The sequence below is a fragment of the Desmodus rotundus genome, chromosome 11, assembly GCF_022682495.2.
Source record: "Desmodus rotundus isolate HL8 chromosome 11, HLdesRot8A.1, whole genome shotgun sequence".
Classification (NCBI taxonomy): Eukaryota; Metazoa; Chordata; class Mammalia; order Chiroptera; family Phyllostomidae; genus Desmodus; species Desmodus rotundus.
Genome location: NC_071397.1, coordinates 91,971,202 through 91,989,523, shown reverse-complemented (window position 1 = coordinate 91,989,523; position 18,322 = coordinate 91,971,202). Strand labels below are relative to the sequence as shown.

The 18,322-nt window shown below is 43.1% G+C and overlaps 1 protein-coding gene across 5 annotated transcripts in view; it reads right to left on the bottom strand.

Moving 5' to 3' along the window:
* Positions 1–18,322, bottom strand: part of PLEKHG1 (pleckstrin homology and RhoGEF domain containing G1) — a 200,388-nt gene that overhangs the window by 114,107 nt on the left and 67,959 nt on the right. Inside the window, exon 1 of one of the 5 annotated variants that reach the window (XM_045188899.2) lies at positions 5,139–5,280. The exons of 3 other annotated variants lie outside the window; for them this stretch is intronic. In XM_045188899.2, the coding sequence (XP_045044834.2) occupies positions 5,139–5,238 (100 nt within the window). In that variant the 5' untranslated portion in view covers positions 5,239–5,280. Of the gene's footprint in view, positions 1–5,120; positions 5,281–18,322 lie in introns of those variants that run through there. One more of the 5 variants, XM_045188898.2, reaches the window with a different exon arrangement.

The following is an 18,322-nucleotide window of genomic DNA, read 5'->3' as shown; positions in this document are numbered from 1 at the left end:
TATGGTATTTGCCTTCTATTAGCCCTAATTCTAGAGTCGGAAGTATCCTCAAAGATTTGGAAGTCCCAATTCAAGTTCTACTTAGGTGGCAAACTCTATACTGTCTCTTAAAATTAATCATTTCCTCTATTGGTATCCTCTTAGCAATTAATTCTGCCTATTCATATTGTATTTGTTGCATTTGTGTATGTTGGTTTTCTCTAGATTACAAACACTTTTTTTGAGGTTAAGAATAAGCCTTAGAAATGTTTTATCTTTGCAGCATGCTCATTAGCACAACACATAGCAGCTGCTCAGTGAATATTTATTTCCTCGGCCCTATGATTATTCTAATTAAAATAAGGGGCTCTTATTAAATGGTAATTGCATAGTTAATTATGGGAACGGGACTATATACCTGATGTAAACTAAGTAAAATTACTTACATCAGAGCATGAGTCCATTAAATTCCATCAGAAAACAGATAATGGTCAATTATTTTAAAAGCCCTATTGTCAATTTAGTCATTACCATTCATTATAAAGTGGGGTAAATTTTAAGTTTGATTTCCGAAGAGAGAATACTTTTAGTTTATAAACAAACCGTAGACCAAGCTGTGATTTGCAATGTCTTGGTGTTCGCTCCTTTCGCCCATGACTGAAGCTGCTAGGCCATGTGTGGGGTAAGGTTGAACACTCCCACTGAGATTTATAGAAACCAATCTGAGCAGGCTACTTGAAACTCCACCTAGCTCCAAAGAAGGAAACGGGCCGTGTCCTGGCTGGGAGGGAACCCAGATCCTACCCTGGTCCCCTGTTCCTTCCAGCATCGGCGGAAACTTAATGAGAACGTCAGGCTCGGGAAGGACTCAGGCATGCTGTAATGACTACCTGAAACTTTTCAAAGTCCTCCAGAAAGTGGTGACCTGAGTTTGTCATCTGACTTTCTTCCCAGCGTAACTGTTGAAAAAGAAAGCTGGCTGAGATTTACCACTACCTCTTCTCACTGGGGGTGGGGAGGGGGGGAATTGGGCATGGGAACTACCCCACCGACACCAGGAGAGGCTGTTCCCCAGCCGACCATGGAGGGAACAGTGGTTTAGAATGAATCTTGAAAATTACTCAAAGATGATTACAGGTTGTTGCTGAGAAACGGGGAAGGAAAGGCTTTCTTTTCGAGTACAGGGTGTACAGCTCTACAGTCAGAAATTATTACTTTATATTTAGGCCAATGGCAGTCTGTAGGCCTTTGAAATGTAAAAAGCAATAATAACTTAAGTACCTGGTGGGACTTACAAAAGCCTCAAGAGAGACTGCACAGGCTATGTAAGAAGACCAGGCTCCTTACGTTGTAACACGTCACATTTCGTGTTTCCAGAGTCACGGCTACCTAATAGTGGCTGGGTGCCTCCTCGTGTAGGACGCCGCGCACGGGGGAGGTAGAGAGCAGCAGGCACAGAGCTCTGACTGGGCCCATCATTTACGTCGGACGGGAGGACCACAGGGCCAGTGTACGTGTGCCATACGCGAAGCTGCATGAGGGACACAGCCGTCTTTCTGGTGTTCACAGGGGCTCCACGGAAGGAGGACAGACTTTCTGAAATAGCGCACTCACAAAAACGAACGGTCCCACTTCACAAAGCACATAACTCAATGGCAATTTAAAATGTGCAAATGTTTGCTCGTGACGAGCTACTGAGGCAGTGGGTGGGGAAATTATCTATAGCAAAGATACACCTGGATGACTTTCGAGTCCAAATCCAGGGGTTCATTTTGCATTCCTCATTCTTCTTCTCATGCCCTTCACACCTTGGAAATAGTCAAAGCGCAGTAAGGGCTGCCACCTGTAAATATACCCATCCTGACCTTATTTGGGCAGAACTGGCAGAAGCATAATTACGTTTTGTATTTAAAGATGAAAACTGGGAGTGAGTCCCCCCAAAGCCACCTTTGCCTTCAGTTCCCTTACTCCAGTGGGGTCTACCAGGGCTTCTCATAGTTGTGGCAGCTTCTATTGCAATTCAATGACCCCCAATTCCTGGGCCCAGCACTGAGAGGGAATAACAAGGTAGACGGGGCCAAGTTCATGAGTTGGAAAGACTTGTCTCACGTCACACTGCTTAGCAGCTGGACTGCTCCGATCACGCTTAATAAGAAACATCCCCAGATACTCACTGAAGGCACGAACCAGGCGTTGTCAGATCTCCCGAGGGAACTTCTGACATATCGCAGTGAAATATTTATATTATACAACACATCTACTCCTGCAATTAGTGATTCTATGGAGAGTGAAACAATTGCAACTACCCATTTTTATGTCAAAAGAAAATACCACTGCCCAGAGAGTAAAATAAAGAACTGAAGCATAAAGACCACATAGGTTAGGTTGTTATTTGAAATCTCTTTCCTGATACCTAAGAGTAAAACTTAAAACTATTCATTTGTTCATCTCAAGATAAATTTGTTGAATAATTACTCTATGCCAGGACCTGGACTAGGCATTAGAGATAAAATATATATATTTTAAAAGATTACTCTATGGTCCCTGCCTTTAAAGAACTAACTGAAAATAAATACCCTCCTAAGAGTCTCTTCATGCTACAAATAACTTAAATATAAAAATACCAGTAGACTGAAAAAATAACCGAAGATTCCTTCATGACCAGCTTAGAAATTAAAGTATATTTAAGGGAGAGAGAATGAGATACAAGGGAATTACAGCTACCTTCCCATAAAAAGAAATGAAGTTCTGATATATGAATAAATCATGAAAACATTATACCCAGCAAAATAAGCCAGACACAAAAGCCATACAGAAAAATACTGTATGATTCTATTGATATGAATATCTGGAATAGGCCCATTTATGAAGACGGCAAGTAGAATTAGAGTTCACCAAAGGCACGGGGTAAAGGAGAATGAGGAGTTGCTGATTAATGGTACAGAAATTCTGTCTGGGGTGATAACAAAATTTGGAAATAGAACGGTTGCACAAAATTGTGAATGTAATCAATACTGCTGAATTGTACACTAAAAGTGGTTAAAATACTAAATTTTATATTATATATATATTTTACCATGACTTTAAAAATCAATAATGTAAGGTAGCAGAAACCATTGAATTATACCCTTAAAATGGGTAAATTGTGTGGCATGCAAATTACATCTCAATGAAGCTGTAAAATAAAAAAGACCATTCCTTCCTCGTTAACACATTACTTTGTCGTCTTGTAAAGCTCTAAATATTCTTAAATAAATTGACTGGGAAAAGAACCCGGTGATCAGCACTTGAAATGCTGTGAGTCATACTTCTTATTGAATGCCTAGGTTTCACAAATAATTACTAATCCTCTGGGCAGTTTAGAGCACAGAAGAGCCCTCTATCTTTTGGATGTCTGGTTAAATAACTAATTTACTATCTTGCCACACATATTTACAGGCCATTTGTTTTACTTTTAATTTTTTCATTGTATTTTTTCCCAGTACCATTTAGCCCCCTTATACACACCCCCCCCACAATCACTACACTGTAGTCCATGAGTCCTATTTCCTTTTTGCTCCATCCCTCCACCCACTAACCTCCTCCCCACCCCTTAGCTGTCATAGCTCCATCTATGAGTCTGTCTCTATTTTGCTTGTTAGTTCAGTTTGTTCACTAGTTTCCACATATGAGTGAGATCATATGGTATTTGTCTTTCTCTGCCTGGTTTATTTCACTTACATAAAGTTCTCCAGATCCATCCATGGTGTCGCAAAGGATAAAGGTTTTTTTTTTTTTTTTTTTTTTTTTAAGGCCGAGTAGTATTCCATTGTGTGAATGTCCCATAGTTGTTTTGTCTACTCATCTACTGATAAACACTTGGTACTTTTTAAATAATCAATGGGCTCGACGCTTCTTGAATACCGTCAACCAGAAAAGAATGGTTGGAAAGCCCCCTCAGAACAAAACGCATGACAACATTCCATTTTTACACCTCTCAGTCATAGGTTAGTTATAGGTCAGAGCATGCCAGTGTCTAGAAAAATGCCAGGCACATTCTGGCTTTTGATACATATTTGTTGGAATGAAAGAACACTTGCATTTACGACTTAGGAAGTGCTCAAGGCCCCGAGTCAAATAAAAGCATTTTGAGGGGATGGCAGGCCGGCCCAGAAAGCCCCTGGGAGCCGATTACCTCTGGGCTCATCCTGGCCTCCTGGGCTGACTCCGTGCTTCTCTCGGAGGTCAAGACCGAAGAGCTCCCTTCTAGAGCTCGCTTCTAGATAAGTTACCATAAAGAAGTCCAAGGTCTAGACCAGCGATTTTCAACCTTTTTCATCTCACGGCACATGTAAACTAATTACAAAAATTCTGCGATGCACCAAAAAATGTATTTTTTGCCAATCTGACAAAAATAGGTATAATTTTAATTCATTTATACCAGATGGCTATTATTCTGTTGGCTGTTGTCATTTTATTACTTGACAATTGAAGGGAAAAGAGGTCAGTGTCCCTGACTAAATAGTCAGGTATTGCATGTTTTGAAAATTCTTGCGGCACACAGGTTGAAAAACACTGGTCTACACAGAACAGAATGAGGTCAGGTATTTCAAAAGTATTTTATTCCAGTGAAAATTTATTTCAGAAGAGGCCATAATAACCTTTTGAATAAAGTTAACAGGCCAGCCAGATTCTGGTCGGTAGTTTTATTGTTGCCTCAAAACAACTGTATCAGAATAGAAAATAAAAGTAACGAATGGGGAAACCCAGAAGTGAACTACTTTTACTATTTCCCATGCCAGGGGAAATAAAATAATATGGTTTAGATAGAATTTACCAAAAGCCGGGAAACCTTTTCTAACCTACTAGTCAAATACAAATAACATGAAACAAGGATTATATATTAAAATAAAAGCTTTTGAAAGAAAATAAGGTGGAAATAATCATCTTTTACGGGGTGGCTATTGAAGGCACCTATGGTTTTGAGTAGAAAAAGAGAAAATAACCCTCCCACAAGCGAGTGAGCCGTAATACCCGAGAAGAAAACCAGCCTCTAGATTGTCAATTCCATCTTAAGTGGGGGGAAAGCTTATAAGCTCATCCTCACCTTCCTAAACCCTTAAAAAAAGTCACCCGGTCCTAGCCGAGGGTCACAAACATACCCTGAATCCGAATCCCACCTTGGCTCTGGGGCATGAGGGGTCTGGACTCCGCCCTGCGCGGGGAGCTGCGATTCCTCCAGCCTCGCACCAGGGTCCCCACCATGGTTGCCGACAGCATGCTCCCCGGGCAGCCGGGGCCGGCCGAGTGGCAGGCGGGGGCGGGCGGCCTGTCAGGCTGCGGCCCCAGGAGAATCCTGCCCACCTGGGACGAGGTGTCACACCCAAGGCAGACAGGTCGGGGCAGTTCTGCCCGCCTCCGTCCTCCACCCACATTCCCGTCCGTCCTGTGCGTGCCCTCCCTCGGGAGGCCCAGGGAAAGTCTGGCTGGCGAGAGGAGAAAAAGCAGACACCAGCAAAAATCAAAATGAAGATGGAAAGAGAATCAATCAATAGACGAGGGAGGCCAATGCGATGGCAGTGCCGATCTCCTTTGTATGGGAGCTTTTGGGGTTTTGGGGTTTTTTGGGGGTTTTTTTTTTTGATTCTTCACTTTTCACTGTAAGAAGTCAAGTCCAATTTTTCAACCTGTAAAAATGACTGTGTGTGGGTGGGCCACGCACCTATGTATCTGTTTTTCTTTCCCCAGCCTGTTTTCTCTCCTGAATTGGAAGAGCTCTCAGGTAATTGTTTTTCCAAAGAGGACCATTCTGCCAGAGGAACGGAATTTGTTTACAAAATATGAAAGGTATTTCTAATGCTCTGAGCGTTCCTTTCCCAGAATTCTATCAGCTTTTGGGGATAAGGAAAGTTGATTAAGGAATTTAATAAAAACTCAGAATCGTCTGAACTGTCAAAGGGTTTTTAAAAAATAAATCCACTCCAGTGGATTCTTCTTCTGGTTAGGTTGCTGGAGTTGCCTCATACTGAGCAGGTGGGACCTGAGCTTCAGCCATATAACGCATTGCTCACCTATGCCCCCTACTGGTCAAGATGCCAGGTGCACATGGCTTAGAGACCACTAGCTGTATTAAAGCTGTGGGGGGGGGGGGGGCGGGGGGGGGGCAAATAGCAGAAAGTTCTAGAATCCCTTGAGTATATCCACATGCTACATTCATCAAGCCAGGGTGGGACTAAGATTGAATGAACTGCAAACAGCCTGTTCGGAGAGATTCGGATATTATTTATTGTCTTTATGACTTTTATAGGTTACGCAGATAGAATGGTCCTATCCTATTTTACTTTTTCTCTGTCTCCCAGTTATACCTTATTTAATAAGATCAAACGTTCTTTTTTGCAGAAGGCAGGCAAATTCCCCAACCCCCCCCCAACTGACTTCAATTTTTCTTAAAAAGCCCACAGTTTACTAAAAAGGCAGCAGTGTTTTGAGGATACACATTTTATAGTCACTTAGTTGAAATTTCCCTCATTTGGTAATTATTTGCACATTTCTAAAATTAGAAAAACTTGAGATTCATTGCAGATGGAGGTGGAGCAGAAATGAAGGGTGGGAATTTCAAACGGTAAGAGAGCAGGAAGTGGCTGGCTCTACTCCACCTGTACCCCGACTTCTGTGTTCTGGGAACAGTGTGATCACGGGGCAGCATCTGAGGACAGGTACAAGTCCTGTTCCTCCTTGGGGCGTGCCTCTCCTTCCTCACTCAGGTGGGGGCTCCCTTTGCCGTGGGCAGCTAGGGAAAGGGACAAAGGGGCCTTCAACAGTCTCTCAGTCCCTGTGACCGCCTTCTCCCCCCACCCAAGTCACAAAGACATCCTTGGAGTGAGGTGGCAGAGATAACACAGGTGCTGAAAGCAAAGGATTAGCCATGAGGACTAAAGCACTGCTCGCACTCTCCCGGTGGAAGCTGTCCTTTGAGGCCTGACCACGGTCACATGCCTGTGATCCCTACCAACAACAGACACCCGTCCCTAGTGGGCTAATGGAAGTCCAGGGTGAGAGTCACAGGACTCACGGCCATTTCTGGAGCACGGCAAACTGCCCAAGCTCACACACTGAGATCCCCGCACAGTTTCTGTTATCAGCCACCAGAGGTGATAAGGAAGTACGTGAGAAAGGAGGTCACTGGAGCCAGTTGATGCTCCCGATAAAATTCCCCAAGCCGGCACCTGAGTTTTCACGTGTGCCTCCTGCGTGTTCCCAGGGCCCCGAGGGCTCACGCCACGGCGCTGCTCACCCTCCTACAACTGTCCACTGCCTCACATCTGTCCCCTCAGCCAGCCACCCCCAAACCTCACGGTGTGTGATAAACACGATAAATACAGATTCCCAGGGCTTCTCCTGAAAGGACCACTCTCTAAGTCTAAGACCCTGCCAGGAAGCCTGCATTTCCTTTTACTCCTGGCACTTTCTTTCATTGCCAGCCTGGACTCCACCCAAGAACAGTCTTCATACCGTATGAAGACACCAGGTTCCTCGGCTGCGGGTTTTTGAAGGCCGGGACCAGAGCCTGTACCCACTTTGAGCCCGGCCAGTGTTAGCTGGCACACGGTGTGCTGGGTGAAGAGAATGAACACCGTGGCCAGGGGTCCGGCCTCGTCCACCCCACGTCTACACACCAATCGGGCTGCCTGACTCCTCATGTTTCCATGAAGCACTCGGCGACAGGTGCCATCTTATGACATCACCTTGTCTTTTCTCCAGCTGAGACCCCACAGAGACCCCACCTTTCACTCGCCTGTGATGTTTGGGTCCAGAACATGATCTGTCAAGGCAGCTGTCTCCTTCCCCTTCAACTCCACAAAGAACGGCTTCATCTGGGCCTCAGAGGTCTTAGGTCCCCGAGAGTGTTGAAACAGGGTCTGTACGTGAACTCAAGGCTCAGCTTCCACAGCAGCATCGGACAGTTTGCTGCCGTTGGTTTGCCGGTTGTGGCAGGTGGACACTCAGTATCCCAGGTTTTCCCCAACAGGAAGCTGAGCCATGACCATGACCCCTCTGGGAAACGCAGTCAGGAAGAGGAAGCAGAGTAATATCCTGCCTGTGTAGGTCAACCCACCCTTTCCAACTTGTGCAGATGCGCTTCCTGCCACAGGCCCGCCACGGCCCTCCGTGTTCTTGCTCCAAGGTGTTCCTGCAGCAAAGGGAAACAGCTCAGCCCCCGAGCACATGAGGTCATTTTCCCCCAAGTCAGTCTTATTATAAGACACCAGCTCCCCCCACCCGCTCATGAAAGAGACCTGCTGAGTGAGGAAGGAAGCACTTTTTCATTAGACAGCACATCCAGAAAACCAGAATCATGCCGAAGGCTTTTGAAGGCCAATGTGGCTCACAGCAAACTTTAGTTCAGAAATGTTTGCTTCTAGTTTCCCACGGTGACTGCGAGTTACCAACCATTTTCTAAATTCCACACGCAGAAATTCTGTCCGCACCCACCTTCTGCAGAGGATAGGGGCTCAGTCAATCGGGCCACTTGCTTCTTTGTAATTCCCTGGGACCCATCAGAGCTCTGGGTGCACGGAGGGTGCTTGCAAACGCTGACCGAATAAACGCACGTCAGCTGGAACGCCATGGTTGCCAACTGCTGCAATGTGCACCAGCCATCAGAGCTGCGTACAACTTCCACCTCAGTACCAAGTATCTGACCTCCTTCTACTCCTTCAGGAAGGAGCTGTGGGGGCGGAGGGTGGGCTGTGTGGGGAGTTTCTTCCTGTCTCCCTCCAACCCCTCACCACGCACCTCTCTTGGGGGCAGGCATCAGGAATCAGATCAGCAGAGTGTGGAAGGGACAGCTGGACAGCATAATCTCAGCCCATTCGTTGGCTCTTCTGGCCGAGTGCTGCCCACAGTTAGCACACAGTTAGCTCTCTGTAGTCTGATGCCGTTTGGGTCAACCGGGATGCATCAGTCTCTTGCTCATAGAACTTCTTGGGAGCATCTGACAGTTTTGGCCACTCCCTTCTTGAAGCGCCGTCCACCTTAGGGACCACGATCCCTTACTGTCCTCATTTTCCTCCTACCTATGTTGAGATTCCAAAGTCTCCTTTGCAGGACCATCCGACGACTCTTCTGAGCACCAGGGCAGTATATTCATGTGACTATTTGAGATTTCTCAGGCAACTGAAATGCTAATATATCCAAAATGAAACACAATCTTCCTCCCAAACTTGGTCCTCTTCCGGCGGACACCACCACCATCTGCACGGATTCACCAGCCAGAAATGTAGGAGCCATTGTTTCTACTTTTTCTCTTTCGTTCCAGATATTCAAAATCATCATCAGCTCCAGTCAATATTTTTAAACTTTTTAATTCTCTTTCTCAAATACTTAACTTTTATCCATCTCTACCCTGGTCATCTTTCCTCTGTACTAGTATAATGTTCTAATCTCCTGGAGGACATAGGCCTATCACACCATAAACTTTTCAAATTGGGAGTCTGATGCCACCCCACCCTTACCCCAACAACAGGAAACTTTTCCATGCCTTTCCATTTTTTCAGGAACAATGACCAAATCTTTCACACAGTCTGACACCTCACGTGTCCAGTCCCTGCCCCTTGCTGCCCTCACGGGCCTTCTCTCCTGCACCACTCCAGGCTCACCATCTCCTCCGAGGTCCTCACGGGAACCAAGGTCTCTCCATACTGCTTTTCTGCCACAAACAGCCTCCCACTGCAGCTATGAATGATCTGCCAGGTGCCGGTTCAGTCACCACCTCCTCAGTGTCTGAACTTTTTTTTCTTTCTAGCATTTACAATTTGCAATGAATATTTGGTTTATAGTAGTCACCCCAACTAGTCTACTCAGTGACATTGATGAGGGCAGGGGGCATGTAATTTTGCCCACATCAAATCCCCAGAGCCTAGAATGGCGTCCGGCCCATACTATATACTCATTGAATACTTGTAGAATGAATGAATGAGTGAATGAATGAACAACTACAGTGCACTGGGGTATAATTAGAGTGTACGGTATTTCTATTACAGCTCTTGTAATTTTGAAAAACATGCTATTGTTATAATTAGATACCAAGTTCTATAAAGAAAATGGCCCATAATTATAAAATCATTCCCATGGGAAAATATGATGTTTTATCATACCTACTTTATTTTATGGATTCTTCAAAGAGAGAATTATGGTGAAGTGTGGGCTGCCTACATTTATCTCATACTTAGGTTTAAAATTTACATCTGCTGTGCCCCTAGAAATCCTATTTATATTGTTTAACAGAGAGCCATAAAGCTCAAGAAGTTTAACAAATGACTAAACATCTCCTGCTGCTTAGCATTCATTATAAGATTAGAACCTAGGCTGAAATATATTAACAGCTGTTGAACTTGGTTAAAAACACAGCAACTCAAGCAAAGGCAACAGAGCCTTCTCATGTCAAACCCGGAATAGAACTGCAAAAATGATTTCCACATGTATTTTCTCCCCTACAAGACAAGGTTAGCTTACATTCGTGTGGCACCTTCACTTACATATGCAACTGAATAAGAATTTGTTGAACACATTGGTTTTCAGAAAATTATTAATATTTTTGTCCTTTTAGGGATTTATTTTCTCAGAAATGAAAGGTGATTTGTTTAGACTGATTTCAACTTTACAATTAACTGGTATTCAGGGATTTCAGGCTTTAAAACTATAAAATCAATGTTAACCTAACATGAGAAAACCCAGGTTTTCTAACCATATTTAAAAGGCACCTAGAAATGTTTTGCCTTTCATTCACATAATCATTCATTTGCTCATGGATGGTTGGAACAGATTCCGAAGAAAAACCTCAACATTTGGCAGCTGGAAATAACCATCTGCTTTAGCAAGAGCTTTGTTAATTGTAAATCCACCCTGAAATCTGAACCCTATAAAACTGTAGAACTCTGCATTAGATTGATGCAGAACCTTAAACCAGAGAATGTGCCAACATTTCTCCCTCTCTTTTAAAAAGAGTATGTGGATTAATTACAAGGCGCTGATTGACTTGGATTAGTCTTTATCCCTGTCTGCAGAAAATTAATTCCTACCACTTACATCAATTAGATTGGGTCAAGATGAGTACTTCAGCGTGAACCTAATATAGAAACTTCTGTTTACTAAGGCCTGTGAAGTTAACATGGATTATTTCTGTGAAGAAGTAATTCTTGTTTATACATGGAACGTTATGAATGGCTAGACTTCTCCATGCTCACTCTATAGTTGTTTATTCAAACTTGCTCAGGCCCTGCTCAGTTTAGGTGTCCCTTGGGAGCAACTTTAAAACATTTGACTAGAAAAAGAGAAGACATAGTTACCTTTATTTTGCCCCATTTTGTTTGTAAGTATCAGATAATATTCATACTATGATTTAAGTGGTCACAAATACAATTTACACCACAGACATGGGAACACATTAAAAAAACTGTCATACCTCAGTACTCACTGGCTTCAGAACTCATCAAACCTTGTACTCATTGCTTTTTGACAAGAAAAAAACGTGTCAGCACTCGGCGCATGCTTGGGACTCTCCGAACTTGTGTGAGTCATGATGCCACCCCGCAAAAGAAGATGCTTCATTGTTCGGTACTCATCACGAGTTCCAAAACAAATTGATGGTGAGGACCGAGGTACCACTGTAACTCATAAGGCTTCCTACTTTACTCTTGCTGAAAACACTTGATAATAGACTTTTAAATTAGTAAATAGTGGGCTAACTGAATTTTCTAGCTAATGGGATTTGGTAACCTCACGTGGGCCACCTCCTTCTCTCAGTGACCGTGTCACCAGCCAGTGGTCTAGATCTCTCCCTTGATGCCAGTGAACATACATCCCTCCCCTACTTCTCATCTGCTGTGGTTGTACAAGGCTCCCAAACTTGGCAGTCCCAGAAACCTGTTCGTTTTTACAGACAGCAAAGAAGTGAGCAAAGATACACAATTTTTATCCAAAATTTTAAATGGCTGTAGCTACCACTGTTCATCGAATAGTATAAAATGTAGTGTTATAATTAGAAAGGTTAATATAATTTTTTTTCAAGTGAAAAGGAAAACAAGCAGTCCAGACATCAGATTTCAGAATTTCTTTCCCAACAAAGACAACATTCTACATGACGGGTCTACCGGGTGTTCTGTCGGATGCAGGCGGGCCCCTATGCCAGTCTGTGTCTGTGGGTATCAGAAAGGGGCCCATGGCATGAAGCTGTCCCTAGAGGGACCAGAGACTCCAGAGAAACAAACAGGAATAAATAGGAGTCAGCAGCCTGATGCTGGGGGTTGGGATGAGGGGCAGAGAAAGGGAGTCCCCTGCGCACAGACCCCTGGGAACGGTTTGGGGGGACCACAAGCAGCACAGTCAGGTAGAAACTGGGGTGTGTCTGTGTGTCTTAGCAGTTGTGAGGAGGGGCAGAAACAAGACACGAGACTAGAGAGGTGAGCAGGAACCGGGCCATATAGGGCCTCCTACACCTAATAAAGAGTTTGACTTTGTCCTGAAGCAATGAGATTCTGAGAGGTTGGAAATTGAGGAGGGCCGCAGTCAGTTATGTGTCTTGAAAAGGCTCTTGGTGGACTGGAGAAAGACTGGAGGGAGTGTGAATGCAATGAGGCAGAGAAAGACCAGCCAGGAAAGAGGTGATGGCAGCCTGGATGAAGGCAGTTGGAGGGCTGATCATATAGTTTGAGAGTTGATTCAAGGGGATTGGGGGTGGGGTGTGAAGGACAAGGAGGAGCCAGGGAGGAGCTAAAGCCTATGACGTGGCCACCTTAGATTGCCCTTCACTCATGGGTATGAGAGGAAGAGTAGAGTTTTGGTTGTAAGGTGGTGGGTGATTTAGGAAAATGAGTTCTCCAATTTTTAGGCATTTAGGCTGCCACTAGCAATGTTCTCCACGTCTTTGAAAACGTCTCTGAACATGTATTGTTGCAGTTGGTTTGAATTGCCCTAGTTGCTCCTTCAGATTACCATCTGTCTCCTCCATGTCCACCTCTTGCAGCTTCCAACCCTGCAGCTGCTCAGTAATTCCTCGTCTCGTGATGTCCTTGGGACAAATTCCCAGACAGAGCACCGCAGATTCAAAGGGTAAGACTTGAGTAAGTCTTACTTCCAAGTGTGCTTCAAAAGAATAGGACTGACTTACACTGTCAGCAGTAATGCATGACTCTGTTTTCCCCACAACCTTTCCAGCGTCGGGCTTTGACTTGTTTTACTCGGCAGGTGGAAAATGTGTCCATTTTAAAATTTATTATAGTTGAATATATCTTCATATATGGTTTTCCCTTCGTTTTCTTCTGGGTGAAATCATTGTTAGCGTCCCGGGACCAATAATCCAATTAGAATCTGATCTTGCACCCATTTACATCACTGTGTGTGTGTGTGCATTGTATCGAGTCTCAAGTTTTCGCTATGTGTATTTTCTCGTTTTGTTTCTGTCATCTGTTTAGGCTTTAACAGGTTTTAAATTTTAGATAAATACATTTGCCCATGTTTTCTTGTTCAATTTCTTTTTTGCCTTCAACAACATTTTCTTCTTTTTATCTGAAACTGTGCTACTACACATACGTAATTCTTCAATTCACAGGGAGTTCACTGAGGTTATCCATCTATTTTATGCTGTGAGGTCTGAATTTAGGTAATTTTTTTGTATTACACCTTGTGGTCAGTAACTTTATTTTTAGTTTTTTACTCGATTCATCTATATTTTATTGGTATTTTTAGACTGATATCTGCACAAAAATATTTATGTAGGTCCATTTTTGTTACTTAATTTTATCATCTTAGATTTAAATAATCCTCATGCTTATTCAGAAAAAAAAAAAGTTTTATCATTAAAGACAAGAGGCCAAAGTAAAACTAGCATAAAATGGGAGTAAATGACTCAAGAGACACAGTTATACTAGAAACATGAAAAGCCCCTAAAGATGAGGTTGAGGAGGTAGAAACTCCCTTCTCCCAAACCGCTACCCCCACCTGGGAGGCATGAAAGGAAGAACAAGAGAAACAGCAGGAACACATGAGAGCCTGTGAGGAAATGCACCGGAAGGCGTGCGCTTCGGTGTCCGACAGACCAGGGTGTGAGTCCCGCTGTGCAACCTTAGGTATGTTCCCAAATTGTGTAAGTGTGCCCACATCGTGCATTAATAAATGGTGCAAATGGAAGTGGATCGAAGGGGACAGGAATGAATGTGGGAAGACCACTCAGGGGCTGCCATCACTGGGTGGTATAGGAGAAATAGAGAGCGTGCCAAGCATTTACTCCCCTCTTCCCCCCAACCTGCTGGCACTCAGTAAGCTCCAAATATGTCACTGAGATGATGAAATATTTCTCAGTTGGGCAACATCATTAATTTCTATAACACTTCTGAGTTTACCGCTAAGTTTCAAATAGAAAACAGTTCCCAATTTGTATGGACCTTTTATAGGCAGTGTGTGAGGTATAACCTGGCACTGTGCAATTTGAAATAAAAGTAAACCCAGGTGCCTTAAATATAGTTGTGCAATAATTTGTAGCAATAGCTTGAACCCAGCTGGCTCTCTCAATTTAGGTGGGTATCATTCTCCGATGAGCTCATGCAGTCCCGGGTAGCAAGCCGACTCTGGGGAAGTCAGGGGCAAGAGAGCTTGGCTTCGAGGTTCAATAATTCTGTCACTATTATTAGAGTCAAACAGCAATTATCCAAATTCCTCAAGCGATGAGAAGTCCTGCCTAACCAAACTTTCTGCTCACTTCAGGGTTAACAATAAAACTTCTTTCAACCCTTGTTAATTTACGGGGGGCGTGGATCATACAAGTTCCCACTTCGATAAGTAATACAATGTCCAAACTATGATTTGATTCAGACTCGTGGCTCTGAGTCTGGGTCGCCTCTGTGAAGAAGGAGCATCACGTCAGACTAGAGGAAGAGAAGGTGGGTGAGGTGGGTTTAATAAACATGGACAGGGTAACTCACTTCAGGAGCTTATTCTTTTTTCCTTAAATAAATCCCTCATGTCTAAAGATTTTCATGTGTGGTGGGAAGGAAGGGTTAGATTTTCTTGTAAAAATCGAGTTTAGAAAATAAATAGTCCATTAAGGGAATTGGCTTCCCTAATTTTTACTTGGCTACAGGTGTATGTAATGCCCAAAATGAGAATTTTGTGCCCTGAGAGGTGTTTGTGAATATACTTCAGCATCTAATAGCAAGCATTGCCTACAGACAGGCAGGAGAAAATCACCTTCGTCTACCAGGCTTTCATCTGAACACTGAGGGACTGTTTTGAGGCTAAAATGGGGGCTGAATCAGCTCCAGTTCTGAATTAACGTTCGAAAGTAATGCAGTACTGGCCAGATGTGCAACCGCTGGACAACAGAAGGATCTTTTAACGGAATGGTGCTTACCTTAGAAGTATTTTTGGAACTTGGATCCAAAAATCTGCCCTTTTAAAGAGGATGTTAAAGGTTAATTGTCTATGGCATAAGGGCTGCAGACAAAGGCCCAAATTCTACTCCCAGACCGAAATTATACCATCAGAAATAGAGCATTCGAACTGCACACCAAACAGCCTCCTTTCTGGCAGACTATAAAAAAGTCAGTTTCCATGTTTGGAGTAGGCATTTGTTTACAGAATGCACCAACCAGGACTGCCAAACGCAATAATTAAACGCTTGAACAAGCGAGAAGTCTTGCCAGAATATGTAATTTGAGGGGGGGAAATAAGCAGAGGGTTGATCCCTAGCAGGAAATGCTGAATTTTTTATTTCATGCTACTCAGAAGCAGGCCCCCTGCCGCGGGTCTACCTGCAGAAACGCTAAAAGAGAAAGGCGTGTATCAGAAGGGGCCGGTTATTTTATTTAAATCTTATCTCATTTTTATTCTATAAGCGGTACTTTTCTCAAACTTGAAAAATGAGTCCTCACCTTCCTTTTGTTATAAAATTACATGTATGAAAACGAAGTTAAACATCTATGAAAAAGGAATAATTGTAAGTTTCTCTTTTCATTCTTTGAATTATCAACAAAAAAAAGTTCTCTTCTGCAGAGGGTTAGAATCTTATTTTTTGGACTCCATGATAAGAGAATGCTTTTATGTCATTTACTTCTATAAAAATAAATGGAGTGTTATATCAATGCATCTTCAAAATGTCCTGTCATTCCAAAGTCTTTGATAGGATTTTCTGCTATAACATTCAAAGGAAAAATGATAATATAATAACAAAGAGCTGAAGATAACATGCATCAATCTCCGCTATTGCTTAAAATAACAGAGAACATTCTTCAAATATGATAGTATTATATTCAACTTAACATATGCATATTATACATAATTCAAAACATATATTTATATATTAAATAGTTTACACTAATTATACTATACATGTGTCAAAGCAATAATGATTTATATTTTTTGTATTCTCTTATTTCATTTAAATGCCACTACGGGTGAAATATAGCATAAATTTAATATAGGTTTATTGTTATGACTAATTACAACTTTTCAAAGGGTAAAATTCTATGACAATTGTAAAATCATCCCTAATTTCCATGTTCGCTCATCTCCAGGATCAAACAATATAAATGCCCTCTGGCTTCCCCAAGAATTTATAGGAAGCAAGGGGAAAGCAGAAGAGGCAGCAGCAATTTCTAGAATTTGCACGGTACCTGGAATCCCCTAGTAACAATGACTTACTCATGGGGGCATCTATGGACCCAGGCTCTCACATCACCCAGACACAGAGAGAACCCAGGCAGAGAAGGTCCGTGCACCACTTACGAAGGCGGGTTAGGAAAGAGAAATACTGGGCCTGCGACTTCTGGTATCATCCTTGCTTTCCATTACCCAAATAGTGGTTCCTGGATAACATCTGCACATCTTTTGTATACCCGGTAAGGTAATTTGGTTAGTATCAGGGATCCCCTGGTCCAACAGACCAGGTCTTGACTAGCCAGCCTACTGCCAAAGGCCTCTAACTAGTCACCCTTTTTTCACTCTTATCTGCAATTCATTATCCACCCCAGAGCTAAAGTGAAGTTTCAAAAGCTAGACTAGATTACAACCCTCCCCCACTTAAAACCTGTATATTCGCACTGCATTAAGAATAAAAAACTAAACTCCTTAAGTGGCCCATGAGGACTTGCAGAACTAACCCTCATCCATCCCACGAGCCCCATCTCATATCCCACTTGCCCATGGCCTCCAGCCTCTCCGGCTTTCAATCATTCCTTCTGTCATTCACACCCCAACTTCAGACAGGCCTTCCCCAATCTCAAAAGCCCACTCTCTCAGGAGTTCCCTGTTCTCCTCACTCGGCACTCACCACGACTTGTAAGTATGCACGTATAGTGGTCTTTAAAAGCATCTTGCAGCTCTACCAGACTCTAAGCTCCCTGCGAGTGTCAGCTCTGTTTTAACCACTGTATCCTCAGCACCCACCGTGGGGCCTGGCGTGTGGAGCCTTCTGCAAGGCTGGCTTCGTGAAAGACTGAGCGAGTGAGGCGTGGGAGGACTCCTGACTTTGACCAGCTCCTCTGAATGACCACTTCCTCAACAATCTTGGGGTTTGGCTCCTTCTCACTCCTAAGGGATCTGCCATTTCCTCTTTAACGGATCATGCTTTAGGTTGGAGGGAAAAGAAGCAACAATATTTTGTCATTCGCCTCAGGCAAATGGGCCACTGTTTGGGGTCAACAACCCATAGACCCCTTAGCCACGGATGCTTATGTGATCCAGAGTGTCCCCATCATTCCTAAAATAGTAAAGTCAAAATTTGATGAATAAACATAAAAATGCGAAAACATTTTTTATAGCTTTAGCCCTAGGGCTGACAAGCTGGCACAACTCCAGGCGCCCTGGTCACAGAAGGGTCTGTGACCAGTGCTGGTGGAGTATGGGGAGCAGGTCAGGCCTGTGTAGCGACAGGTGGTGGCCCTACTCAGGTCCCCAGTGCTGCCACCTGGGGAATTCTTCCAGCTCTATGCTTTAGGTTTGTCATCATAAACCCAAGATTCCTTTTTATACTGTCTTTAAAAATACAATTAAATGGATCATATTCCTTATAAAGTCAGTAAACTAAAAGTCAGTGAGAGGCTATGAAAAGAGAATTTACTTAATTCATTTTTTAATTAGAAAAACACCCCCCACTATTGATTTCTGAAAATTGACTCTTTATAGTTTATTTACTTTCAAAACATAAGCCCATGAGAAAATATTGTATAATTTTTTCTTGAGTTTTCAATATTTCTATAAAAATTCATGGGGTTTATGAAGAAAAATAAACATCTACTTTGTTAAGGGAGTAGGGATAAAAATTAATAAAGCCACTGCATTCCTTAAATACAAAAATCCCTTAGTAATTCCA